This window comes from Podarcis cretensis, assembly GCF_951804945.1.
Source record: "Podarcis cretensis genome assembly, chromosome: 4".
NCBI lineage: Eukaryota > Metazoa > Chordata > Lepidosauria > Squamata > Lacertidae > Podarcis > Podarcis cretensis.
In genome coordinates, this window is record NC_137173.1 from 10,487,261 (window position 1) to 10,514,284 (window position 27,024).

General features: G+C 45.1%; 1 protein-coding gene across 1 annotated transcript in view; it reads right to left on the reverse strand.

The window, feature by feature from the left end:
• The window catches only part of NARS2 (asparaginyl-tRNA synthetase 2, mitochondrial), a 44,964-nt gene that overhangs the window by 17,296 nt on the left and 644 nt on the right, over positions 1 to 27,024 (reverse strand). Inside the window, exons 2-7 of the mRNA XM_079973902.1 lie at positions 18,353 to 18,531; positions 17,928 to 18,037; positions 16,438 to 16,558; positions 14,028 to 14,168; positions 8,903 to 8,983; positions 3,103 to 3,203 (exon numbers count right to left, since the gene is read on the reverse strand). Of these exons, the coding sequence (XP_079830028.1) occupies positions 3,103 to 3,203; positions 8,903 to 8,983; positions 14,028 to 14,168; positions 16,438 to 16,558; positions 17,928 to 18,037; positions 18,353 to 18,496 (698 nt within the window). The 5' untranslated portion in view covers positions 18,497 to 18,531. The remainder of the gene's footprint in view (positions 1 to 3,102; positions 3,204 to 8,902; positions 8,984 to 14,027; positions 14,169 to 16,437; positions 16,559 to 17,927; positions 18,038 to 18,352; positions 18,532 to 27,024) is intronic.

Sequence of the window (27,024 nt, forward strand, 5' to 3'; positions counted from 1 at the left end):
TTGAACCTGACCCTATACGCCACTGGGAGCCAGTGCAACTGGTAAAGCACTGGGTGAATATGCTCCCATGGCAGGGACCCCATGATCACCACCAATCAGCTGATCGGGGCTGAATTCAAGTGCCACTTATATCAGGCAGCTCCAAATTTTGGTGTCAAATTTAATGGTGTCAGACTCGGATCACAATCCCTGCTCAGAGTCTTTGCCTGCCCCACACCTGGTGTCACGTGGTGTGGTCATGGGCTGGCTCAGGTTGACAGATCAAGGACGCATCTTCAAAGCCCAGCGGAATACCAATACAGATGGGGGCAACTCATATTTCAGCAGGCAGTATATTCTACAATATACTCATTACAACAAGCTAATACTGTGCTTGTTAGTCTGATCTTAATGCCCTTACTGCACTATGGGCAGAAAGTCCGGTCTTTAGAGAAGTACTGTTTTTGGGGGACAAGAGGCGGGCAGGTGTGGAGGACTACCTGGTTCTGAATGGGGCAACTGTGCCCCTGAAGGACCAGGTGTGCAGCCTGGGAGTCATTTTGGACTCACAGCTGTCCACGGAGGCGCAGATCAATTCTGTGTCCAGGGCAGCTGTCTACCAGCTCCATCTGGTATGCAGGATGAGACCCTACTTGCCTGCGGACCGGAGTGGTGCATGCTCTGGTTATCTCTCGCTTGGAGTACTGCAATGCACTCTATGTGGGGCTACCTTTGAAGGTGACCCGGAAACTGCAACTAATCCAGAACGCGGCAGCCGGTCTGGTGACTGGGAGCGGCCGCCGAGACCGCATAACACCGGTCTTGAAAGACCTACACTGGCTCCCAGTACATTTCCGAGCACAATTCAAAGTGTTGGTGCTGACCTTTAAAGCCCTAAATGGCCTCGGTCCAGCAGACCTGAAGGAGGGTCTCCATCCCCCTTGTTCTACCCAGACGCTGAGGTCCAGTGCCGAGGGCCTTACTGCGAGAAGCCAAGTTACAGGGAACCAGGCAGAGGGCCTTCTCGGTAGTGGCACCCGCCCTGTAGAACGCCCTCCCACCAGATGTTAAAGAGAACAACAACTACCAGACTTTTAGAAGACATCTGAAGGCAGCCCTGTTTAGGGAAGCTTTTAATGTTTGATGCATTACTGTATTTTAATATTTGTTGGGAGCCGCCCAGAGTGGCTGGGGAAGCCCAGCCAGATGGGCAGGATATAACTAATAAATTATTATTATATTATTATCTTTCAGGTCTGGATCCAGAGCAGTTTAGAACTTTATAATTTTATTTTATTATTTATTCATTTATTTATTAAACTTGTATACCACCCTCTATAATGCACAATCAGAATAAAAGCAAAACCAACCCAATAACCCCTCCCCCCCCCCGAACTGTAACAAGACCTTAAAAACAGGGTCAGTGGCTAACAGGCATCCTGCAATAGCTGCAGCCTCTGGACCAACAACAAGGGAAGCCCCACACAAAGTATACGGCAGTAGTCTAAACGTGAGATTACCCAAGCTACAGTGGCCCAGAAAAGGGTGTCGTTGGACCTGGAGGTGGTGCAATGGGTCAGTGCGCCTGGCGGTTAACCTGAAGGTCGGTGGTTCGAGCCCACTCAGGGACAGCTGTGGGCAGAATTCCTGCATTTCAGGGGGTTGGACTAGATGACTCTGTTGACATTTCCATTCCACCTTAAGGCATGTGGAATTGTTGCGTGTCACATGTCTGTTTACATTCCAGCACAGCTTGCTGGGAACTTCCATTTGTGTATAGCTTTTGCTTTTGCTGTTCTCTCCGAGACGACATGAGAGAGAGACGACATGTTTCTTTGTTCTGATTTACAGTATTTTTCGCTCCATAAGAGGCACTTTTTCCCTCCTAAAAAGTAAAGGGAAAGGTGTGTGTGTCTTATGGAGTGAATACAGGCAGGAAAAGCCCCCAAGAGCCTCACACACGCTCCGTGCGGCTCTTGCGAGCTTTTCCCCCGAGGAGGCCAGTCAGTCCCTTCTCCCTCCTCGGGGAAAAGCCCCCAAGAGCCGCGCACCCTTTAAAGAGCGCACGGCTCTTGCTGGCTTTTGTGGGAGGTGGGGGAAGGGACAGAGGGCAGCCCCAATCCCTTCCCCCACCTCCCAGAAAAGCCCCCAAGTGCCACATTCCCTTTCACAAATCGCGAGGAGGGAGAAAAGCCTGCAAGCGCCGCACACACGCTCCACGCGGCTCGTGAAAGGGAGCGCTGAGCTGGGATGCATACAGGCTCTGCTCAGCGCTCCCTTTAAAAATATTTTTTTTCTTGCATTCCCCCTCTAAAAACTAGATGCGTCTTATGGAGTGAAAAATACGATATGTTTAATAACTCTGTAGCTGCAGCATGACTTACACCTCACGCCTACTGTGTGCGAACCACCCTCTGCTAATTGCGTGCCCTGGCTTTTGAAGTTCAGGTCGCTGATTTATGTCGGAGCACGGGCCAGTGGAAGGAGATGTCTGAGCTGGGCTTGCCAGCTGGCCTCCCGGCCCCTCTGCATGTCGACAGACCCCTGGGTCCCTTCCAACTCTATGATTCTGCGATACACCAGCTGAAGCTGGCACGCTTTCAAACTGAGACCACGTGACTCTCCCTTGCCTGGCTTCTCTGTTCCCCTGCCTACTCCAGGCTCAAGTTAACCAGACACACCAGGGAGAGGCAGTGTGGTGGTTAGAGAACCAGGCTAGGACCTGGGAGACAAGGGTTCGAATCCCCACCCAGCCACTAAGTGACCTTAGGTCGTTCCCTCTCTCAGCCAAGCCTACTTCTCCTCAATTTGTTGCATGGACAACATGGGGAGAAGTATGGGTGCCACCTTGAGGTCTTTGGAAGAAAGGTAGGGCGTAAATGTAATATATAAGAAAGAAATATATATATATATATATTTGGGCTCACGCTTGTCCCTCCAATAGGATTTCACTCACGACTGGGCTTCCAGTGCCATTTACAAGTTCCACCCCATGGATATTTCCGTTGTGTCAATGCCTTACAACCACCGCAGGGCCCAAAACACACCCACAGACACCCACAGAGTCAGCCTTAAATCTCCCACCTGCAAAAACAAAAAAACAAAAACCAGCAAGATCCATACCCAGCCATCACTTCCAAGTGGAGTTGGCCGGAGACCGTCAGAAATGCAGGGACGTCAAAGAAATGGGGGTTTTCTCCAGGTTCTCTCTCTTCATTTGCAGACTGCAAGAGGTAAAACAAAACAAAGGGAAACTGTTGGTTAGCTCAGGGGTAGGGAACCTTCAGTTACCTCAAAAGCCCACGGTCCAAACTGCGTGCCCAGGGTTCAAATCTGGCCTGCGAGGCAGTTTTCGCCAAATCACATCCACCTTCCGCACACGTGTCCTGTCTGACACAAAGCATGTGCTGTAATGACGGAGCTACAGTCCCTCCCTAATGGAGCTGCTTCGCTGCAATGTCTAGAAACCATGGTTTGTTCAAACAAAGGCTTGGTGTGATACCCGCAGTAAATCAACCATTGCTAGCCTCCTTTAGAGGCTACAGCGCAACAGAAGTGAGTATACAGATCAGATGGAAAACAGGAGGCGGCAAGCAGCCGTAAACTACAGCATGTTGGTATATGCAGAAGCCCCAAACCACGGTTTCCATTTCAACTGTGGTTGGCACCAACCATAGTTTGGCTGAACGTCTGAATGGTCACACACGTGGGCACTTCGCGGCGGAGAGACTTGCACCAGTTGCGACTTCCCAGTGCGAAACATACACAGGAGAGCCACTGCGGTGTAGTGGTTAGAATGCAGATGTGGGTTCAAATCACCCCTCAGCTCTTACGCTCCCCGGTTGATGTGGAACCTGTCAGCCGAACCAACTCCACAAGGTTGCTGAGAAGATAATACATTTGGGGTGGGTGATGTCTGGTTTCCAACTTCGTGATATATCACGATATACAGTCGTACCTTGGTTGTCAAATGCCTTGCGACTCGAACGTTTTGGCTCCCGGACGCCGCAAACCTGGAAGTGAGTTCTGGTTTGTGAACATTCTTTGGAACCCGAAAGTCCGACGTGGCTTCCGATTGGCTGCAGGAAGCTCCTGCAGCCAATCAGAAGCCGCGTCTTGGTTTTCGAACGTTTTTGGAAGTCGAATGGACTTCCAGAACTGATTCCGTTCGAGAACCAAGGTACGACTGTACTGATATATCACAATGACTGAAATAAGAATGGGGTTATGTAGAAGCACTGGGTAGCTTCAGTTCCCCCATAATGTGATTCTTGCATAGCACACACATCATGATTTGAAATATATTGCTAGGTCAAAAATTATGAAACCAATTATCATGATATGGACTTGAAGCTGGTTTTGGAAGCTACATCGCCCAGCCCTAAAATACAAATCATGATTCACGATATATTGCCAGGTCAAAAGCTATGAAGTCGATATCACAGAATGAACTTCAAACCAGTTTTGGACAACATATTGATGTATTGCCCAGCCCTAGTATTTTCTGCTGAGGTCTTTGAAGGATAAAAAGATTGTTTAACGGTGACATGTACATCCAGACATGCATTGCCCACATTTCCTGATGAATAAATGCAAGTTCTGCATCGTGCCTAAAAACAACTGTGAGCCGGGGAAACACTATTATCCTTTATCGAGACTCAGTTTTGCGAGTTACACTAGAACAGCTTAAAGGAAAACTACAACCGTGTCACACATTGTTGTCCTGCACAGACACACTCCTCAAACTTCCTTTTGAACAGCTCTCACGCTAAGCACCAGAAGAACATTTATATTCGGGAGAGTTTAAATGCACAGTTCTGCTGGGGGGGGGTTGGGAGAGTTCCCTTGGAAGTAACTGATGAAAGAAAGAAAGAAAACCCTCTCTTTGAAGAGCCACAGGTGCTGTTCACAGACATGGAAGGAAGGTTTCGCGTGAGGATGAAAACATCTGTCATAAAAATTAAAACAAAGAGCAACGTTTTCAAGAAGGGGCTTTTTGTTTCCTTGCAACGGCCACCGGTGAAGATTGAAGAAAGCTTTCGGGCACTCGCAAAAGGCAGCGGAGAGGAAACAAAAGGCGAAAAGATGAAATATTGAAGGATTCTTTGGGTTTCTTTTTCAAACGCCTTGCCTCAAAAGGAACAAGACAATAACATGCCTGCTATGCTGTGGAAAGGAAAATGAAGATTTCACTCTCCGTTTGTAGAAACTAACAAAACTTTCCATTCAACCGCATCCCTCAGTCACCTGAGACACCCAGAGAAATAGGAAAGCCAAATGGGTCTCCCCCTAATATTTCCCCTTCTCCGCCCCCGCCTCCATGAGGCGAGATATTTGTAGCAGATAAGGGGGGACAGAAATACACCAACGGCAAGAGAAAGCCACAGAAAAATCAGAGCTCTTTCTAAAGGGCTGGCTCCATGTTTGATGAGAGATAAAATGTAGTGTCCTACAGCGGACACTAAAAACTCCTTTTTTGTAACCCAAGGGCCACACTCCATTCCGTACAACCTTCTGAGGGCCACATTCCGATGGGGAATGGAGCCAAAAGCCAATGTGGGTGAAACAAGAAGTGTAAATTTAATATTTGTACAGCTGCCGGGGGGGGGGGAGTGTTCTTACGGGAGGGTAGTACCTTTGGTGGGGGACATGAGGGGTACAGTGGTACCTCGGGTTAAGAACTTAATTCGTTCCGGAGGTCCGTTCTTAACCTGAAACTGTTCTTAACCTGAGGTACCACTTTACTTAATGGGGCCTCACGCTGCTGCCGCTTGATTTCTGTTCTCATCCTGAAGCGGTCTCATCTGCTCAGTCTGCCAGAGCCCGCCTTTGTCCACAGGGGAATTCCCTAACTCACGAGCCTTTGAGACCCATCGGCTACCCTCACCTGGTTTAGCTGGCCAGTCGAAGCCGTTCCTGGAGTGTGGCCGCTGTCACACGCTAACAGCTTCTAGGAGCCACAGGTGAGAGCATGGACCAAAGGTAGACAAACTACAGTGGTACTTCAGGTTACAGACGCTTCAGGTTACAGACTCCGCTAACCCAGAAATAGTACCTCAGGTTAAAAACAGTTTCAGGTTAAGAACGGACCTCCAGGATGAATTAAGTTCTTAACCCGAGGTAACACTGTACAGCGTCTCCATGTTCAATTTAGAGAGACTTTTACAGTTCATTTACATTCAGTATAAGACACTATTGTCACAGACGTTGTGCGGCTGGGGGGAAAGAGGGGAGAGATTATGATTTTTCATTCTGTTGCACAGTTTTTGTGCAGGGTTTCTGTGTTGGCGTCATTTGGGTAGGTCCTTTATTTACATATCTATTCCTTTTTATTCGCTTTGCTAGAATTTGGAGGGTTCAGAGCCTGGTTGGCTGCCTTATGGTTAGTTTGCATGTGTGAGATTTGGAGAGGCTGTAGGGTCAGATTAGCCATATTGATTCATATGCTGTTGGGGAAAGGATAGGTCATGGTATTGTGTTGTACATTTCATAGAATCATAGAGTTGGAAGAGACCACAAGGGCCATCGAGTCCAACCCCCTGCCAAGCAGGAAACACCATCAGAGCACTCCTGACATATGGTTGTCAAGCCTCTGCTTCAAGACCTCCAAAGAAGGAGACTCCACCACACTCCTTGGCAGCAAATTCCACTGTCAAACAGCTCTTACTGTCAGGAAGTTCTTCCTAATGTTTAGGTGGAATCTTCTTTCTTGTAGTTTGGAGCCATTGCTCCGTGTCCGCTTCTCTGGAGCAGCAGAAAACAACCTTTCTCCCTCCTCTATGTGACATCCTTTTATATATTTGAACATGGCTATCATATCACCCCTTAACCTCCTCTTCTCCAGGCTAAACATGCCCAGCTCCCTTAGCCGTTCCTCATAAGGCATCTTTTCCAGGCCTTTGACCATTTTGGTTGCCCTCCTCTGGACACGTTCCAGTTTGTCAGTGTCCTTCTTGAACTGTGGTGGCCAGAACTGGACACAGTACTCCAGGTGAGGTCTGACCAGAGCAGAATACAGTGGCACTATTACTTCCCTTGATCTAGATGCTATACTCCTATTGATGCAGCCCAGAATTGCATTGGCTTTTTTAGCTGCCGCGTCACACTTGATAAAGGGGAGCCACAACTTCTCCCTGTGCTAGTTTAAATTTGTTGGTTCAGAGGGCCAGACAGAGAGAATTTGACTCCTGGGTCTGATTTCCCCCACCCCCAATTTTGAGAACAGTTTGATCAAGTTCTGTTCCAATATAAGCTTTAAACACCTAATGCTACCCACAAAATACCTGTTACTTTTCACATCCTCTCCATTATTATTACTTGAAGGGGAATGGATGGCAGATGGCTTTAGTAAATCCTCTCTGCTTCTTGGGGTGAAAGCGCTGTCAATACACAACAGAAGAGCTTGGAGCAGGAGAAGGCTTTGGAGACTATCTCCAGGCATAAAGAACAATCCCGAGTCAATACCTGTTTTGTGCTTTCCTCTAAGTGATAGAACAATGATTCCCTTTGATGCCCGCCTTCCCGGTTCTCTCCTTAAAGCTCAAAGGAGGCATTTGGTTTTAGGGCAAAAAAAAAAAGGTTTCATTTGCTACTAAGCTTTATTATTGAGGGGACGCGGGTGACGCTGTGGGTTAAACCACAGAGCCTAGGACTTGCCGATCAGAAGGTCGGCGGTTCGAATCCCCGCGACGGGGTGAGCTCCCGTTACTCGGTCCCTCCTCCTGCCAACCTAGCAGTTCGAAAGCACATCAAAGTGCAAGTAGATAAATAGGTACAGCTCCAGCCGGAAGGTAAACGGCGTTTCCGTGTGCTACTCGCCAGAAGCGGCTTAGTCATGCTGGCCACATGACTCGGAAGCTGTACGCCTGCTCCCTCGGCCAATAAAGCGAGATGAGTGCCGCAACCCCAGAGTCGGTCATGACTGGACCTAATGGTCAGGGGTCCCTTTACCTTAAGCTTTATTATTTGCGGGAATTTCGCTCCCCCTCCTGCAAAAGGGACACAGAGGCACGGATCAATGCCCCCTTTGCTCACCCCACGGGATACTTGCGAAGGTGCCTCTGGAGGGATTTTGGAGGAGACGTTCAGTGCGATGTGTCACACCGTGATGCTCTTCAAACTGTGTTGATGCTTCCCTAGGTTTCAAAACCAGTTTGTCGTGTGACACTATTGCTGGTGGGAATCACACATACACAGAGGCTACTTACGGGACCGCCTCTCCTGGTATGTCCGATGGAGGACCTTACCGTCTTCAAATAAAAACATATTGGAGGTCCCGGGCCACAGGGAGGTTAGGCTGGCCTCAACCAGAGCCAGGGCTTTTTCGGCCATGGCCCCAATTTGGTGGAACGCTCTGTCACAAGAGACTAGGGCTCTGTGGGACTTGATATCTTTCTGCAGGGCCTGCACGACAGAGCTGTTCCACCAGGCTTTTGGCCAAGGCAGTCTGACCCCCTCCTTCTGTAATCCCTCATAGAATCTCTAGCCCAATGGTTGCCATTAATTTGACTCTGAATTGATTTTAGAATGAATTGATTTTAGAATGTATTTTAATTCACTGACTGTGATTTTATGTAAACTGTTATTTTTACTGTTGCCGGCTGCTCTGAGCCTAGCTTTGGCTGGGGAGGGTGGGATATAAAGAATTTATTATTATTATTATTTGCACAAAGATTAAACAAAAGATGAGGAAATCTTCTGCACGTGTAACAAGTCAGATGGGGTTTGGGGATCCTGTACCAAGAGAGAATGTGGCTCCTCAGGCAAAAAAAGAAACCAAGAAGAAAAAGTCGGTCCCCAAAGAGGTTGGGTGGCCATCTGTCAGGGATGCTTTAGTTGCAGGGGGTTGGACTAGATGACCCTCGGGGTCCCTTCCAACTCCCTGATTCTGGCTTATTTATTGCTGAATTATCAAGGGCCTTACCTCTACTTGAAAGATTTCCCCGGCTCCTTCACAGTCGTTTGAAGTAATTATCGGCGTGTGAACATGCAAATATCCGTTATCCTAAAAATAAAAAGTGATTTGAGAAGGGGGAAAAGTTACAAGTTACTGATGGACGACTTGAATGTCTGCCCAGATATAAGACTGAGCGTGGCATATTAGAGGATTGGGACCCGAGTTCAGATCCCCACTCACCCACAAAGCTTACTGGGTAAACGTGGGGCAGCCTCTCACTCTCAGGCTAACCTACTGTCAGGGAACTGACATCGGAGCCAGAAGTGGAGGCAGGGCTCCCAAGCGATGCCGGAGAAGGGCCAAGCAGGGAGAGAGGGAACTCATCGGCTGGGGAAGGAAATCAGCGTAACACCAGGGATAAGGGGGGGGGGTGGTTGGGGGAATCGGAGAGGGGTCTCCAGGACTCTTCACTGGAGACCAGCGGGGAGAACACAGGTCCTCCTCTGCCCACACCCACCCTGCGCAGAAGACTTCCGCGCAGGGAAAGTAGGCGTAGACTTGGCGTCAAAGAGCTTTTGTGCTGGAAGAAGTTTAAGAAACGCCCACTGACGGATTCTGCTAGCGACTGAACAGCCACGAAGTGAAGGACTGTCCAGTCAGGAAAGGTTTAACCAGGCTACCTAGCCAGGCGTGGTGGCAACTTACGCACGAGCAACCCCATACATTCATTACACCTACCTCTCAGGGTTGCGGTGGGGATTAAATGAGGAGGGGCAAAGAACCATGTACATACGTCCCCTTCAGCTCCTTGGAGGTAGGGTGGAAGAGAAATGTAATTTAAAGAGGGCGGAGAAACATGCAGGCTCAGATTATCCAAACGTGCACTTGCAAACTAACCACTTTCACACGGCAACCTATCTGTAACTGGAACTATGGAAGGCACCACACTGAGCCGCATGAAATGGAAGTCCATCAACCTCAGGTATCTGAAGAAGTGTGCATGCACACGAAAGCTCATACCAAGAACTAACTTAGTTGGTCTTTAAGGTGCTACTGGAAGGAATTTTTTTATTTTGTTTTAACCACTTTCAAACAGGGTGCTTGGGAAATAAGCAGCCAACAGGATGTGAGACTAGGGAGGTCTTTGGTCTAATCCATCATGACCCTTCTTACATTCTCCCCTATTGTTTATCATCAGTAGACAGCAATTCAGAGGTAGACTGCCATTAAAGCTGGAGGCTCGATTAAGCCACCATGATTTGTAGCCAAACGCCCCAGACTTCCCAGAATCATCCTGCTGGCTATTATTAAAAACAGGATGCAGGACGAGTTGGAGCCTTGGTCTGATCCAGCAGGGCTTTTTTTTTGTGCCAAGGGAGATGGGCCCATCAGTGGAGAGAGGCTGGATTTTAAATGCAGCTTTGCCAGGACTCTGGAATAACTTCCCAGAGGAAGTCCACTTCTATGTCTCCCCTGGGTCTTACAAAGAAATGCAAACATGCCTCTCTCTGGTCACTCCTTGCAAATCAGCCCCACCCCCTCCAATCTGCATTTGGCTTTGATTTTTAAAAGTTAACTTTGTTTTTTTATTCAAAATTATAACAAGACATATTATCCAAAAACGTATCATCCTTGTTTCATCCCCCCATTTTTCCTCCCTCCCCCCTCCCACACAAAACACCACCCCACCCCACCCCGACTTCCCTCAGTTCCAGTCTTTGATTTCTCTAAAAATGCTGTTTTCTGCATGTTACAAAGTTGTATAGATCCTCAAACTATTTAGCTGATTATTATCAATAAAAAGTTTGTGAATGTTTATTCAAAACCTGCCAAGGAGTCCAGTTCGCTTTGTTGCGTCTTCATATACTTTGTAAAGGGTTCCCATTCATCCTTAAAGTCACAGTTATCCTTGTCCCGTAGCTTATGTGTCAGTTTTGCCAGTACTGCATAGTCCATCAATTTTTTTTGCCATGATCCTTTAGTTGGGTTAGGGTTAGTTGATTTTTTTTAAAAAAATTTTGCCCTGGAGACATTTTGAATGCTTTGATTACCAACCCCCAACCTCAACAACGTGGAGAAATTTAGCATAAAGAAAAAACATTTTGTGTGTGTATCGATTCCAACTCTACAATTCAAGGATACTTCCCTACGCAGGCACAGAATCTGCCTGCAGAGAGATCTCTAGGAGGCCTGGCAAAACCTTATAGAGTCAAGGCCATTATTCCTCCTTCTTCTTAGGCGATCACTCATAGCCAAGTAAGATTGTCTTCCATGAACACGATCTTAGCAGTGAGTCCGCAAGTGACTGTGGAGGCCAATTCTGGATCCGCATGTCCTTCCACAGTGGGGACGTTGGTTTCCAGGCGGGAGTTGATCACGGTGAGGGTTTGCCAAGTGTGGTTTCCTCTTAACATGTTTCTCCCTTTTGTCCTGAGTTTGAGCGTCTTCAAAGCCCACGACACCTTAATACAGTGGTACCTCGGGTTAAGAACTTAATTTGTTCCAGAGGTCCGTTCTTAACCTGAAACTGTTCTTAACCTGAGGTACCACTTTAGCTAATGGGGCCTCCTGCTGCCGCCGCGCCGCCAGAGCACGATTTCTGTTCTCATTCTGAAGCAAAGTTCTTAACCTGAGGTACTATTTCTGGGTTAGTGGAGTCTGTAACCTGAAGAGTTTGTAACCTGAAGCATATGTAACCCGAGGTACCACTGTACTGTCTACACTGACTGGTAGTGAATCTATAGGGTTTCAGGCAGGGAGACTTTCACAGGCCTACCTGGAGATGCCAGGGACTGAACCTGGGTAAAGGTTAAAAGGTAAAGGACCCCTGGACGGTGAAGTCGTCAAAGGTGACTATGGGGTTGCGGTGCTCATCTTTTTCAGGCCGAGGGAGCCGGCGTTTGTCCAGAGACAGCTTTGTGGGTCATGTGGCCAGCAGGACTAAAGCGCTTCTGGCACAACAGGACACCGTGACGGAAAACAGAGCTCACGGAAACGGCGTTCACTTTCCCGCCGCAGCAGTACCTCTTTATCTACTTGCACTGGTGTGCTTTCGAACTGCTAGGTTGGCAGGAGCTGGGACAGAGCAACGGGAGCTCACCCTGTCGAAGGGATTCGAACCGGCGACCTTCCGATCAGCAAATCCAAGAGGCTCAGTGGTTTAGACCACAGCGCCACCCACATCCCTTGAAGCTGGGACTTTCTGCATGCAATGTAGATGCTCCCCCACTGAATGACAGCCCTTCCCCAAGGCAGTACCTGGTGAACTGTATTTGTAAGGCATCCAGTTTCTTTTTACCTCTATCACATCTGAATCCTTTTTTTGGGGGGTTATGCTTGGTGCCTCCCCCTTATGGCAAGACATACTGCTTTACAGCAATGGATTCAAACTTTTCATTTGCATATGTCTAAATTTGTTGTTGTTGTTGTTTAGTCGTTTAGTCGTGTCCGACTCTTCGTGACCCCATGGACCAGAGAACGCCAGGCACTCCTGTCCTCCACTGCCCCCCGCAGCTTGGTCAGACTCATGCTATGTCTAAATTAGCAAGCCTGTTTATCTCGTAAAATTTATACACTGCTTGATTGTAAAAAAAAAAAAAATACAAAATACAAAAACAAAACCTCAAAGTGGTTTACGAAAAGGATAAAGCAATCTGCAGGAAGACTGAAAACTAGGAGCAGAAGGCATTGCAGGAATCACTTGCAAATAAAATCTGTTTCTTCCGGATATACCAAAAAAGTTGGTTAATTCATGTATGCATGCAATGGCAGCAGCAAGAACGAACAGAAATGGAAAGGGGAGGAAGGAAGAATTAAAATTATTAAAATGACGGGAGTTTGTGGAACTGGCAAAGCTAACCAGACCAAAAAGAACGATAACATTCTTTGAGGATTGGAAACCGTGTGCAGAATATCTAAAGAACTATTATAACCGCATGAAAACAATACGAGCGACAGTAGAAAAACATTAAGGCTAATAATCTAGAGTGTTTATATGGAGTGTTGCAAGTTAAAATATGCAGCATTTGAAGGATAAACATAGAACACCATGGAAGAGGGGGATGGGAAGTCAATGGATAAATAAAAGGTATTGTTGGTGGTAAAGTATGCAGACTTTTGAAAACTAAATAAATAAAAATTTTAAAAATCAGTTTTTTTATCCATCTGGAGTAATAAACACACAAATACTGCCACCCAGTGGTCAGAGACTGCATACTGCCTACAAAATTTTTTACACATCACTCGGGAAGACAGGCGAACTAATGCCAGTGTACTGGAAGAAGCAAAGATCACCAGTGTTGAAGCAATGACTCTTCAACATCAACTTCAATGTACTGGTCGTGTTTTGCGGATGCCTGATGATCGTCTTCCAAAGCAACAACACTATTCCGAACTTAAAAATGGAAAGCGTAATGCTGGTGGTCAACAAAAAAGGTTTGAAGACTCTCTCAAGGCAAATCTAAAAAATATATAGTATAAACACTGATGAGGGATGCGAGTGGTGCTGTGGTCTAAACCACTGAGCCTAGGGCTTACCGATCAGAAGGTCGGCGGTTTGAATCCCTGCGACGGGGTGAGTGCCCGTTGCTCAGTGCCTGCTCCTGCCAACCTAGCAGTTTGAAAGCACGTCAAAGTGCAAGTAGATAAATAGGTACCGCTCCGGCGGGAAGGTAAATGGCATTTCCGTGCGCTGCTCTGGTTCGCCGGAAGCGGCTTAGTCATGCTGGCCACATGACCCGGAAGCTGTATGCCGGCTCCCTCGGCCAGTAAAGCGAGATGAGCGCCGCAACCCCAGAGTCAGCCACGACTGGACCTAATGGTCAGGGGTACCTTTACCTTTTATAAACACTGACAAGTGGGAAACACTGGCCTGAAAGCCAACAGAGCATCTCTAGCTAAAAAGCTCCTGGTCCAACGATGGAGAAGGTCAGAGAGAGAGCATCGAAAAGTATACTGTGTGCCTTGCCTTTTTGTTACCTGGGCAGGTAAGGTCACACCCACCTCTAGTCATATGCAAGAAGTACGTCCCAGCCAGGAGGAAACAGGAAGTTTTCGACTGGCTGGACCAAACATCCCTTTGCATGTCCACTCTAGGAAAACAAGGAATGTTGTCCTTGACTGCTCTCTATGTATCACATCCCACACGGGGTACCTTGAAAAAGGAGTGAACTGCAGCCGTGGCTTCGCTGCGGAGTCTCAGAAGAGCGCCCAAGGAATTGGTTCTGCATCGGACGTGAGGGAACTGCCTGAGGTAATCCAGTGGGTGATGCGTTTTGTACTTCAGTGGGAATGCCTGGATGGGGAAAGCAAGGAAGAGACGGCAGAGTAAGCTCAACTTTACGACTCACTTGCGTCCCCGAGTAGAAAAGGCAGCATGGACAGATGGGCAAAATGAGTGATTAACAAGGAAAAGGGGGAAAAAAGAACCTCAACCTTCAACTTTCCAAAAACATTTATTTCTAGGCAGCTGGGAATTCTGCCATAAAAATTTGATTGAATTTACTTACATAGCTACAGCTCCCTTTGCAAAGCATCTTACAGTAACTGATATACCGTATTTTTTGCTCTATAAGACTCACTTTTTCCCTCCTAAAAAGTAAGGGGAAATGTGTGTGCGTCTTATGGAGCGAATGCAGCAGCTATCCCAGAAGCCAGAACAGCAAGAGGGATTGCTGCTTTCACTGTGCAGCGATCCCTCTTGCTGTTCTGGCTTCCGAGATTCAGAATTTTTTTTTTTTTGTTTTCCTCCTCCAAAAGAAGCTTGGCGCGTCTTATGGTCTGGTGCGTCTTATAGAGCGAAAAATACGGTAAATCCTCATCTAAAGATCCAACAATAATTATCCATTATTTCTGAGTAAGAATCATTATTAGAGACTAGAATCATTATCAGAGATGGTCCCATCTAAGAAGTAAAACAATCAACATGGTGTAAGAGGAAACAATCACACTCAGGGCCAGTTTGGAGAGAAGATGGACTGGATTTTCAATTAATGATCCTCTTGTTTAAAATATCTATTTTTAAATTATGATTCTGTCACTCCTGTATTGGTTTGCTGGTCTCATTGGTGCTGTTGTGTTAGTTTTGAATAGTTTAGATATGGATGTTTGCTATTTCAAAATAGTTTTATGTTTGTTGTGAGCTGCCTTAAGAAAACTATGTCTTGAAAGGCGGGACAGAAATCTCTGAAATGAATGAAGGCAAAGGAAATATTCACCAAAAAAGGAGAAACAATTTCTGAGCCATAAAACTCAATAAGCTCATGTTTGTTGTTGTTGTTGTTTAGTCATTTAGTTGTGTCCGACTCTTTGTGACCCCCTGGACCAGAGCATGCCAGGTACTCCTGTCTTCCACTGCCTCCCGCAGTTTAGTCAAACTCATGCTGGTAGCTTCCAGAACACTGTCCCACCATCTCGTCCTCTGTCATCCCCTTCTCCTTGTGCCCTCAATCTTTCCCAACATCAGGGTCTTTTCCAGGGAGTCTTCTCTTCTCATGAGGTGGCCAAAGTATTGCAGCCTCAGCTTCAGGATCTGTCCTTCCAGTGAGCATTCAGGGCTGATTTCCTTAAGAATAGAGAGGTTTGATCTTCTTGCAGTCCATGGGACTCTCAAGAGTCTCCTCCAGCACCATAATTCAAAAGCATCAATTCTTCGGCGATCAGCCTTCTTTATGGTCCAGCTCTCACTTCCATACATCACTACTGGGAAAACCATAGCTTTTACTATACGGACCTTTGTTGGCAAGGTGATGTCTCTACTTTTTAGGATGCTGTCTAGGTTTGTCACTGCTTTTCTCCGAAGAAGCAGGTGTCTTTTAATTTCGTGGCTGCTGTCACCATCTGCAGTGACCATCTGCAGTGATCATGTTTATAAGCTCATGTTTATTCACCCTTAATTTGAATTTATTCTGATCAGCTCTTTCAGCATACTGACCAGCCGGCTGGGAGGTCACTCAGACGCTGTACCCCTGAGCCACAACCATTTCAAATAATATACCCTGAGAAAACCAAAGAGAAGACCTGTACAGTTTAAAATATGGCTTAGCAGCTGTAATCCTGTAAAAATTCTCTCCAAAATAAGTCCTGCTGTGTTTAACGAGGTTGACTCCCAGGGAAACAGGCATCAGGTTACAGCTTGAATTTTCTACGATGACGAAAAAGCATAAATTTATAAACCAGGCATATCCTGCAGTTGGGAAGAGTTGCACTTATTACTGCAGATTTCATATGTGGTGGACTTGTAAAAGAGTATTGGGAAATGATTCATAATAAATTGAAAAAACGTTTAGAGAAGATTAGAAAACGTTTACTGAGTACGTGGGAAATAACTGTGTACAGCTGAAAACGTTGACAGCATGAAGATAAATTCAACAGTGTAAATGAGTTACGATGGATGCAATAACGGAATGTTGAATTCTACAGTTTCTGTAAAATATGCAGGGATTTATATGTAAAATGAACCATGGAAAGAGAAGAAGGGAAATCATTAGTATCTTAAGGATGTAAAAATGAATACTTACAATTGTAAAACAGAAAATTTAATTTAAAAATTACGTTGCACTTACCAGGACATCGCAAGGGCCCACCACACGAATGTTCTCTGCAGCCAGCTCGACATTTTGACGTTTATGAGGACTTTTTATCAGTTTCCCTTGGACTTCGACAGAACTTCCAAACGTCAGCTCGCTGGGGGAAGGAAATCAATTGCTCATAATGTGAATTTATGACACGCAGGCCATTTTCATACCGTGCATACTTTTAAAATATAAATAAATGAGATTTTATTAAAGCTTTTTCATAACACGATAAAATAAGAGAAACTAATCTAAGTAAAAAAAAAGCAAAAACAAAAGCAGAAACAAAAGAAAACATCTAAAGAACCTAGGAAAAACTACGGAAAAAGGATTTAAAGTTTACTGCATGTTACTGAAGGAATTTTTTTATGAAAATGATATATAGGTGGCATAAATTAGCTAAGGGGGGGACACGGGTGGCACTGTGGTCTAAACCACAACCTCTTGGGCTTGCCGGTTGGAAGGACAGCAGTTCATATCCCAGCAGTGGGGTGAGCTCCTGTTGCTCTGTCCCAGCTCCTGCCAACCTAGCAGTTTGAAAGCACGCCAGTGTAAGTAGATAAATAGGTACAATCTGGGTGGCTTTCAACAGAACATTAAAAACAGAATAAAACTTCAGACATTAAAAACTTCCCTAAACAGGGCTGCCTTCAGATGTCTTCTAAAAGTCGAATAGTTGTTTATTTCCTTGACATCTGATGGGAGGGCATTCCATAGATAGATAGATAGATAGATAGATAGATAGATAGATAGACAGATGATAGATAGATAGATAGATAGATAGATTAAAAAGTTCAACAACTTTTGGAGTGTCCTGGTTTTTACTTTTTGAAATACAGCAACTCTAAGGTATAGGGAGAAATCAGAATACAGTGGTACCTCGGGTTACATACGCTTCAGGTTACATATGCTTCAGGTTACAGACTCCGCTAACCCAAAAATAGTACCTCGGGTTAAGAACTTTGCTTCAGGATGAGAACAGAAATTGTGCCCTGGCGGCGTGACAGCAGCAGGAGGCCCCATTAGCTAAAGTGGTGCTTCAGGTTAAGAACAGTTTCAGGTTAAGAACGGACCTCCGGAACGAATTAAGTACTTAACCCAAGGTACCACTGTATGTAGTGGAAAATAATGTAATAAAATGCAGGGGAGGGGAAGGGGAGTCTATATTAATTGCAAGCTTTTTTATAATTGAAATATTGTTATTGCTTCAAGTTTTAAGTAAAAATGGAAAAAATGGGGGGGGGGGGAATAAAGAACCAAAAGGATAAAAAATAGAAGAGAAAGAAAAAAATAAACAAGGACTTCTGATTTCCCACCTGTCAGTTACCTAAAAGAAATTATTCAAAATATTCACTCTAGAACGACACCCACTAAAAAACTCGAAACCCCCACTTAAAACCTGAAGTGGGCACAGCCCATTCTCAGTTGCCAACTGGCTGCATGCATGGGAAGTGGGCCCCAATTCAGCAAGTTCTGCCAACCTGGGTCCCAATCCTGGGTCAGCGACCACCTGCAGGCTCTCCAACGAGGAGCCGTCGTTCATGTGAACAAACAGAACGTCTTTCTGGGAGCGGACGGAACGGACCCAACCCTGGAAGCAGAGGAGAGAAAGAGAAGCTTGAATCAGACATTTCTTCAGCCTTCCTGACAAGCCAGCGAAGAAGGACCAATGAAATACCTTGAAAATCCCTGAAACAAGTAGCAATCGACTATAAATATTATCTTGTGGAAATCAACTAAAAATCAAAAAGCTTAAGGGAAAAAAATTAGAAAAACCTAAAATAGAACAAAGCCTTAACGGTACACCGGCTACAAACCTCGTTTCACTGAACTCGTTTCCTCAGAAGGAAATAGAAAAATCATAAACTTTAAATGACCAAAGTCCTATTTTGCTTGCCGTACCCACCTGGACTTTAATGTCCTGCCCTGCTGGGTCTCGGACTTCCAGCGCTTCTCGAACTCGGAGCAGTTTGGGAGTTGCCGCATGCTTGGGGCAGGGAGCAGAGGAACAGCGGCGGAGAACCAGGCGCACGCAACGCGCCCCAAACATCCTCGCTCAGCTCCTTCTTTCAGCCGCTTGCAACCCTGCAAGAAACAAAAACCCGAAAGGCCCAAGACCCCTCTGTTTACTCAGTTGTCCAGAGGGGGGAAAGGTCTTCTGATATGATCAAACACTGCGATGAACTCAGCTAGGAACTCTGCCTCTTGTGAACGTAATAGCTATTCAGAACCAAAGACCCTGGCGAGATTACCGGCAAGACTAAGAGACATTACAGGTGAAACATTTATCAGAGAGCGGGACATATATAGTGTCTATGTAAAAGAACATTGTCAAAAGATCAATCCGTCGGCAGGTATTGACTTAGCTTCGGTGTGCAAATAGGGTAATTTTATTAAATAAAATGGATAGCAAGTTAAGTGATACAGTCATACCTCGGGTTACAAAAGCTTCAGGTTGTGCGACTTTGGGTTATGCACTGCGCCAAACCCGGAAGTACCAGAACTGGTTACTTCTGGGTTTCGGCGCTTGCACATAAGCGCTAAATCGCACTTTGTGCATGTGCAGAAATGCCAAATTGTGTGGGCGCACACACGGCACTGCGGGTTGAGAACGCTGCGGGTTGCGAACGTGCTTCCCGCATGGATCACGTTCGCAACCTGAGCGTCCACTGTACTGAGAAAGTAGAGTTTAAGCACGTGTTTAGGGAATTCAATTTGGGAACGCAAGGGGGAGATCGGAAGTCTCGCAAAATTTAATTAGAAATGGATATACAAAGCAAGTACGAATAATTGTTTATTTTTTATTTTGCATATAACATCTATTGTACATTTTTGTTATAAAGTTTTAAATCAAAGCATATAACAAAAAAGAAAAGAAAAAACAAAGACCCTTTAATTCATGCAGACCTTAATAAAGTGATTTTTGTGATTTTAACTCCTGCCTCTTGCAATTATATATATGTATATGTATAAAGGTAAAGGTACCCCTGCCCGTACGGGCCAGTCGTGTCCGACTCTAGAGTTGTGCGCCCATCTCACTCTAGAGGCCGGGGGCCAGCGCTGTCCGCAGACACGTCTGGGTCACGTGGCCAGCGTGACAAGCTGCATCTGGCGAGCCAGCGCTGCACACGGAAACGTCGTTTACCTTCCCGCTAGTAAGCGGTCCCTATTTATCTACTTGCACCCGGGGGTGCTTTCGAACTGCTAGGTTGGCAGGCGCTGGGACCGAGCAACGGGAGCGCACCCCGCCGCGGGGATTCGAACCGCCGACCTGACGATCGGCAACTCCTAGGCGCTGAGGTTTAACCCACAGCGCCACCTGCGTCCCTATGTATATGTATATATAAATGCTGCAAGCTACCCTGAGTGGTGTGTTTATATCTAGGTAGATCTTGTCTTACGCATGGGTTACGTTCCTGGCTATTGTGCACACAAGCAAAATTGCTTAAAGCCAGAACACCCCTTAGAATATTGCAAACATCCCGGAAGTACAGCACTAGGCAGCTGCATAATAACATGGATCATTCCCAAAATATAATTATAATTCAGCCTCTTCCATATGTGCCATAAGCATGCATGCGGGCAGTGAGAGGTGCGAGCTTGCCTTGGCCGGGTAATCTCATTTATATCGGGTCGAATTTGAGGCCAACAAGCTCATCTCCTCACCAACACAAAGAAGCCTTTCTCTTTTCTGATCTTTCACATTTGTAAGCATGGAAATGGAAATGAGTTTATTACGGTCATAGACCAGAGAAACATGGAACAACAATAGTTTACAAAGGGAGTAATGGTGTCAATTTAAAAAAAAAAAAAAAAAAAAAAAAAAAAAAAAAAAATTGTAAAATTATACATAAAAAGCAACACATATGCACACACACACACACACACACATATATGCACATTTATGCACTGCAATATATGTATAGGCTTAAAAGATAAGGGGGCTTGTCCAGGGGTCAAGTCTTTTACTTTTTTACAGCTAATGCCCTCCGCTTGATCGCAGCCGCAGAAAATTTGGCCACTTTCAGTGTTACTTCTGGGTTTTTATCTCCTAGTAGGATTTTCAGCCGCTGAAGTTCAGATCGACCTGGAAATTTCTGAACGATGGGGGAGATAAACAGTGACCTAATATCCCCGTAAAGGTCGCAGTGTAGCAACACATGTAAAGCCGTTTCCACCTCTTTCAGACCACATGGGCAAACTCGTTCAGCATAGGGTTTGCCCTCGTATCTGCCCTTTAGTAAGGCAGATGGCAGTACATCAAATCTGGTAAGGGTAAACGCCCGCCTGTATTTTGCGATTTGTAGATCCAGCAAATATGGTGTTAGATTAAACCCTTTTCCATAATCTTGGATGGCTGGATATTTATCTATCTTGCTCATATGATCCTGAAGCTCTGCATCTCCTATTCGCTGGCTCACCATCCTTTTAGCCTTTTCAAAACCTGAGGCTATAAGTTCTTGTGAGGAAAGCCCCAGGCCCTTCAATTTTTCATAAAGCGACACTCTCCATTTAGACTGGAACGGGTCTAATAGAGTCAATGGAGCCACTCCCACTGGGAAAAATATAAGTTTTAGCCAGAGGTGAATCTTCAAGATCCATATCCTGGCATTTATAGAGAGTTGACCTACCTCCAGCCTAATGGCTGCGTTGGAAACGCAGGTAGGTAGCCCTAGTAGGGAGCGGTAAAATTTAGTTTGTACAGATTCCAGGGACTTAAGTTTTTGACAATTGAATATCTGGGTGCCATACATCAGTTGTGGAAGTATTTTTGCGACAAAGACCTGGGAGGCAGCAGGAACATATTGACCTCCTTTTCTGTAGAAGAATCTTATGATAGCTCTAGAAGATCTTTGCGCATTTGCAATGGAATTCTTAATCTGATGGCACCAAGATCCCTTCTCATCAAAGATTATTCCAAGGTATCTAAAAGATGTTACTTGCTCAATAGGTTGGTTATTAATTTTCCATTTATGTCGGAGTTTTCTCTTGGAGAACACCATAATTTTTGATTTAGTGTAATTTATTATTAGGTCTTCGGCTTCGCAATACTCTGTAAGAGCTCGTAAAAGTTTTCTTAGGCCCACACAAGAGAAGGAAATAAGTGCCGCATCATCTGCGTACAAAAGGACTGGAATTGGTATATTATTTAGGTTTGGGGGGTGAGTACTTGCTTCCTCCATCTTTCCGACTAAGGAGTTTATATAGAAATTAAATAGAATAGGGGCAAGAACACAGCCTTGCTTGACACCATGGAAACTTTGGATTTCCTTTGATAGGTTCCCATAACGGTCGCATCTAACACGGATCCGAGTATTTTCATGTAATCTACGGATGAGAAGCAAAAGACGTCTGTCGATGTTTGTGGCATTTAATTTTTCCCAAAGTCTGTGCCGGGGTATCAAATCGAAAGCTGATTTGAAGTCTATAAAGGCTACATAGAGGGAGCCTCCTTTCTTTGAGGTGTATTTCTCCACTAGATGTTGCAATACCAGTCCTTGGTCTAGAGTTGATCTATGTGCCCTGAAACCAGCCTGGGCTTCCTTAAGGATGTGCTCCCGTTCCAGCCAGTCCGCAAACTTTCCACGTAAGTGAGTTGCATAGAGTTTGCTGATGATGCTTAAGAGACTGATTGGTCTGTAATTGGCTGGATCAAGTTTACAGCCTTTCTTGAATATGGGAACGATGATTGCCAATCCCCAGTCCTCTGGTATTATTGCTGTTTGATCTATGCTGGTGAATAGGCTGGCAAGGACTGGGGCCCACCAGTCAACATTGGCTTTAAGAAGCTCAGGAGAGATATTATCTGCTCCCGGGGCTTTTCTGTGTTTGAGTGCCTGAATAAGCCTCCTGACCTCCGCAACCGACACCGGAGGCCACTCGTCACCTGCCTCACACTGTGTTAGTGGCTGTGTCAAAGGCAGAGCTGAATATGAAGATTGGAAAAATGCCTCCCATGTCCCTGCAGGTATAGTATACTCCACTTCTGAGGAGGTAGATCGCACTCCATTTGCTACCATTCTCCAGAAGGTGGCCGAGTCTCTCTCTCTGGATGCATCTATTAGGCATTTCCATTCTCTTTTCTGTGCCAGGAGTTTTTTGTTTTTGATCAGGATTTTATAATTTCGTTTATCTTCAAACCAGACCGTGGGGAGTTGGGGTAGGTTGGCAGATCTATAATTCTTGTATTTTTTCAGTAAGTTTAGCTTCATGTCCTGACATTCTTGATCAAACCAGGGTTTGGAGTTTTTATATACTGAGGATTGCCTACTTGACCTGTTCCTTTTTTCCTTCAGGGAATCTTGAAGGAGTGAAATTAACTCCTGAAATAAATTTATTTTTAATTCATGGCTTGAGGAAGTTATAAGGTTATCTCTCTTAATGAGGAATTCCTTTGAACACAGCCTACTTGAAATTTCCTTATGCAGTTCATCTGTCCATCTGATACGAGAATATCTGAGCTCCAAAGCTGTAGGGCTCGAATGTTCGATTTTCTCAGCGCAGGATAAATCCTTTCCCGCAACTACGAGTGCACTTAATGGCAGATGGTCACTGTCTAAGCGCTCCTCCACTTTGCATTCCAAAACTTTGTTTTGAAGATCATACGACACGATTATATAATCAATTGTGGAGGCGCCATTATTAGATATAAATGTAAATTCTCCGACCTTCTCCCCCTCAGTACGGCCATTCAGTATAACCAAGTCCAACTTGTTGACCAAGTGTAATAGGCATAAGCCGGCATAATTGCAGCCTTTATCCTTTGAGGTTCTAGCTGGTATTGAGTAGGCTTCCTCTATAATGGGGGCTGTTTCATGGAAATGGGCATACAAGGCCTCATCAGATTGTCCAGTTCTGGCATTTAGGTCGCCTGCCACCACTACAGAGGCATCAGGAAATTGATTTGATAGTTTGTCAAGATACTGTTCTAACTGAGCCCAGGTATTTCTTATCAATCTTTTCTCTCTTTGTGGGGGTAGGTATACGTTAATCAGCAGCAAGCTGTGGGTTCTCCACTGTACTTGCACAGCTGTGGCCAGATGGGCTAGTGGGTCTAGTTTTTTAAATATGGCCCTTAGCCTTGTTGAGATTAAAGTAACTAACCCACCTTTAACTCGCCCCCCTCTAGTACTTAAGAGACCTGGGAGGGAGAACGCAGAAAAGCCATTTAACTCCACTTCACTTGTGCTCCAGGTCTCCTGGAGAAACACAATGTCATGTCTCTGAATATATTTAGCAAAGGATTGGTCAGAAGTCCTCTTTTGCCAACCTGCAATATTCCAAGTTAGCAGGGCAAGGTTGCACGTTGTCTTGCCAAAAGTTGATCTTAGTCAATTTGCCTTTAAAAGGTTTTTAGGGCCTATCTTTTTATTTATTGGTTGAATTTTGTTCATTTTGGCAATGTCCATAGATGTATTATCACCCAGATACTCAATGGAATCGATTGAAGGGTGCAGCGTGCTAACATTAGTGATCAGTACTCCTTTTTTTGGCGAATCTACCTTAGGGTGTTCTATTTGTCTGATACCAAGTTCATCCTCATCCAGGTATCTCATGCTAGTCCAAGAGCGCGTTGTAGTTGTCATAGGGATGGTTTCCTTCTTAGATGGTAGTTTGTTGCTGTCCCTTACGCACTGTGTTAGATCTGTTGCTGTCAGATTTATCTCTGCAGCTGCAGAGATATTGTAAGGGTAGTCTTTCATGGTTGCCATGGGGATGGTTTCCTTCTTAGATGGTAGTTTGTTGTTGTCCCTTGCGCTCTGTGTTAGATCTATTGTTAACAGGTTTATCTCTGCAGTTGCAGAGGTATTATAGGAGTAATCTTTCATGGGGTCTGTCTTGGCTTTTTCAAGGAGGTTCTCTTTCTTTAATTGGTCCGTTGCCGGGTCTTTCTCTCTTACTTTTTCCTGAACATTCATCTCTGTTAGCTTATTTCTAAGGGTCTCCAATCTTCCCAAGATCTCAGATTGGGCAAGGAAAGGCAACAATCCAAACTGATTTATTAATGCCTTTTCTTCTGGATAAAAGTTATCAGTCCCCTCATTAGGCAGTCTCATCTCCTGTCTTAGTTTCAGGGACCCTTGCTCAGTATGTTCCAGTTTGTCTTTTGAGTGTCCTCTCTCCTCCTTTGCTTTACAAGTAAATCTTATCTCAGCTGTCGTAAGATCATCAGAAAACAAATTCAAACATGTGCTGTTTTCAAAATATCTTGTTACCGTTATCCTTTTCTTTAACAGCAAATGTCTTAATCTATATATATATTTAGCCAAGTTTTGATCTTTGAAGGAGGCAATCACTCGCAGGGAGTATCCATTGTAGAATATGAAATCTACTGAGATAATGTCATTTAATTTTATTTTCCCTGGCAGCATATCATCTAAAGTATTCACAAAATGCACCGAGCGTTCTTTCTGTGTGAGGAAGCCCTTTGGCTTCGGGTAGTTTAGAAAAGCCAACTTCCTATCTGCCAGTATCAGTTTCCATCCTTTATCCTGGGACAGATCTTGCCCTGCTACTGGCTCATCTTGAGATCTGCCATAATTAATGGTATGGGGTGGGTCTTCTTTAATATTTATGGGTCCTTGAGGTTTCAGCATAGAGCACCCGGGTAGTGATTCCGTTACCTCACTTATTTTGTTGGGCAGCAATGGTGTTTCTTTCAAGGACTTCAGCTGGATCTTTTTTCCTGGATCCACACTGTTGTTCTCTCTGCTGCCGTGTGTAGCAGGTTTGTTAGAGTTTGTTTTTGATTTTGTTGGAATCAGCTTATATAGTCTTTTCCAACATACTTTACATGCACGTCGGTTTATGACAGATTTCCTTGTAGTTTTTATGTTCTTACTTTTCTTTTTAGTTTCAGCTTTCTTCTTATGGGATCTCTTACTGATACCTCGCTTCTTTTGATTTACTTGGGTAGGAGATTCAGTTTTGGGGACAGAGACATACAACCCTATGTCCTTTCCTTGGTATAAATGATTTTCCACTGATGATCCTTGTGTGCACTTGCTGGTTGCTGGTTGCTTTGTATATTCTGACTCTTGAGGGATGGTTGGTGGGTCAACACCATGAGATTCTGAGCCTTTAGCTTGGAGGGAATAATTTTCCACTAGTGTCAGGAGCAGCCCATTTGTTATTGTTAAATATTTTTTCATAGCTGCCAGATCGAGATTTATAGAGAGCAGCCAGTCCTGAGGATAGCAGTCATTGTTTTCCGTCTGGGAGCCCATAGATGAAGTCTGGGTTTTCTGGGAGTTTCGGGTTTCTTCCTGTAACTCTGAGGATAATATCTCAGCCAAGACTATTTCATGGGCCAGGCTCATTGTATTTCTATTTTGGTTGTTATTCTCCGAGTCCTGTATTCCTCTAGAGAAGGTTGAGTGATCTTGAGCAGCAGAGGAAAAAAGAAGGGCCTCATCCTGCTTCGACTCAATCATCTCAGCCATCTTTTGCTCGTTTCCATTTCCATTCTCGTTGTCCCTTGTATGTGAAAAGTATTGCGTGATTTTACTCTGTTTCTCATAACACTCCTGGAACAATGGACTTGTCGCTATCCCCAGGTCCTTACGTTTCTTCCTAGTAAGTACCATTTGTAAATCTTTGTTACCAGTCAGGGGTTATTCTTCCTGTTTCAGAAACTATGTCTCTTAGGAAGTCAAAAACTCCACCCAGCTGTAGACTGAAGTCCAAATTGAGGCAAGATTTGGGGTGGCTGTTTGTAATTTGATAGCTTATAGTTCAGAGCATAACACGGAGTTGGCAATAAATTAGCTGTCACCCGTTTTCCTTATTATCGGACAGACTTGAGGAGAGTGACGGCGTGGGGAGTAAACCCTCCGGACATTTAGATAACAAGAAGGGCTTTGCTGGGGCTGGATAGGGAAGGATTAAAATAAATTAAAATAATGTCTCAACTCTTTTAGCAGCTGAGGCCGGCTCGCTGATAAGAGAGAAACAAAGAGCAGGCTGCAGCAGTCTGGAGCAGGGCCAAATCTCTCAGAGAGTTTCCATAGCATGCGGCTGCAGCAATTATAAAATACTTCAAAAACTGACTGGGTCAGTTAAGATAAAATATACAAGATTAAAAGAAGATTAAAAGAAGTCCGAAGAGCACCGGTAAGCGCGTCTTACCTCGGCGCCATGTTGGCCCCTCCTAAGCATGGAAAATTCCTTTTCCCCCACCACTAACCCCTCCAGATTTCTGCTGCAGGCTTTCAAATCCATTATTCCGAACCTCCCCTCTCCCCAAAATGCTCTTTAGGAGGCCTAGCAAACTGCCTTATACAAAGCCAGACCATTGGTCCACCTACCTACCATATAACACCACCTACCACCTACCATATAACACCGGTCTTGAAAGACCTACATTGGCTCCCAGTATGTTTCCGAGCACAATTCAAAGTGTTGGCACTGACCTTGAAATCCCTAAGCGGCCTCGGTCCAGTAGACCTGAAGGAGCGTCTCCACTCCCATCGTTCTGCCCGGACACTGAGATCCAGTACTGAGGGCCTTCTCGGTAGTGGCGCCTTCCCTGTGGAACGTCCTCCCACCAGATGTCAAAGAGAACAACAACTACCAGAC